Source organism: Propithecus coquereli, unplaced genomic scaffold (genome assembly GCF_000956105.1).
Source record: "Propithecus coquereli isolate 6110/MARCELLA unplaced genomic scaffold, Pcoq_1.0 Scaffold79, whole genome shotgun sequence".
Classification (NCBI taxonomy): domain Eukaryota; kingdom Metazoa; phylum Chordata; class Mammalia; order Primates; family Indriidae; genus Propithecus; species Propithecus coquereli.
The window spans coordinates 6,036,866-6,038,422 of record NW_012154062.1 but is presented as its reverse complement, the minus strand read 5'-3'; the positions used below and the strand labels follow the sequence as shown (position 1 = coordinate 6,038,422).

General features: G+C 33.3%; 1 protein-coding gene across 1 annotated transcript in view; it reads right to left on the bottom strand.

Annotated features, from left to right (window-relative positions):
• Positions 1-1,557, bottom strand: part of ADAM7 (ADAM metallopeptidase domain 7) — a 194,051-nt gene that overhangs the window by 185,329 nt on the left and 7,165 nt on the right. The window contains exon 3 of the mRNA XM_012662921.1: positions 1,463-1,539. Coding sequence (XP_012518375.1) covers positions 1,463-1,539 — 77 coding nt within the window. The remainder of the gene's footprint in view (positions 1-1,462; positions 1,540-1,557) is intronic.

The following is a 1,557-nucleotide window of genomic DNA, read 5'->3' as shown; positions in this document are numbered from 1 at the left end:
CCCACAGTCTTTCTGATTTGCAAAGCCATAGAACAGACTTTGGAGAAATCGTAGTCACAGGAATGTGTATGGTAACCCTGGAAATAAATGATGGGACCAACCTAAGTGTCCATCAGCAGAAGAATGAAGAAAATGTGGTCAGTAAACACAACGGAATTCTATTCAGTTTTCAAAAAGAAGTGAATTCTATCATTTGTGACAACATGGGTGGGATTGGAGAACATTATGCCAAGGGAAATAAGCCAAACACAGAAAGACAAATACTGCTTGATTTCATGTCTACATGGAATCTCAAATAATCAAATTCATGGAAGTAGAGAGTAAAATGGTGGTTACCAAAGGCTGGAGGTGTGGGGGAAATGGGGAGATGACGGCCAAATGTACAAAGCCTAAGTTAGGTGGGACAAATAAGTTAGTTTGTGTTTTTTTAAGATCTATTACACAGCATGGTGGATATATTTAATAATAGTGCATCGTACATTACAAAATCTCCAAGGGTAGATTTCAAATGTTCTCACTGCAAAAAAAATACTTAAGGTAATGGGTATGTTAATTAGCTTGATGTAATTATTTCACATTGTATTCATAAATCATAACATCCCTTTGTGCTCCATAAATATACACAATTGTTAATATAATTTGTCAGCTTTGCACAGTGGCAGTATCATAGCCAATGAAGTTTATTCAAGGGCACGATTACTGCTATACTTTGTCTATTTACCTTAAAAACAAATGAACAAATAAAATTCAAGGGCTATGTGGATATGCATTTAAGGTTTAGGCATTTCATTGTATGACAATTTTACATAAAGAGAAAAAACTGTAAACTAGTATTAAACACTAATGATAATCTTATTGAAGTATTTAGGGGAAAGTATACTGATATGCTATGTAATTTGAAATGCAGAAAAATAAGATGGAGGATGAATGGATTGATTGATGGATAGCTGGATAGAGGCATGAAGAGATGGGGAAATAGGATATAAAACAAGCATAGTAAGATGTTAACTGGTGTATATGTATCTTAATGGAATTTTGGGTATATGAATGTTCATTATAAAATTTTTTTAACTTTGCTGTATGTATAAAAATATTTTGATAGCAAAATGGAAAATGAACTAGATGCAAGGTAAGTAGAATATAATCTTTTTTGTGATTATCTTGAAATAGCCTATCTGAAACCAGTAAAGTGCTTGGTTGCATAGTAGATTCTAAATTAATATTTCTGGTGCCTCATATGCACACACAAATGTAACTTTCCACCTATTAATGGATTCGTTATGATGAAAACAAAGTTAACCCAATCAATGTTTCCACTGGGTTAAGGAACAATCCGATTCAACATTGTCGGCCTACAGAGTCACCACTGACTTGAGGAATTCGTTTTATTGGCAGTTTTTACAAAAACTGGGACACCATAGACTTATAAATCTACAAGGTATTGAATCACAACAGAACTTACCTTGACCTTAGAAGATGAAGTATTAAGGTTTTTCTATTTAGTTTTATTTCATACAACAATTCTTCTTCGTATGTCTCCTGAAAAACAAGATCCAT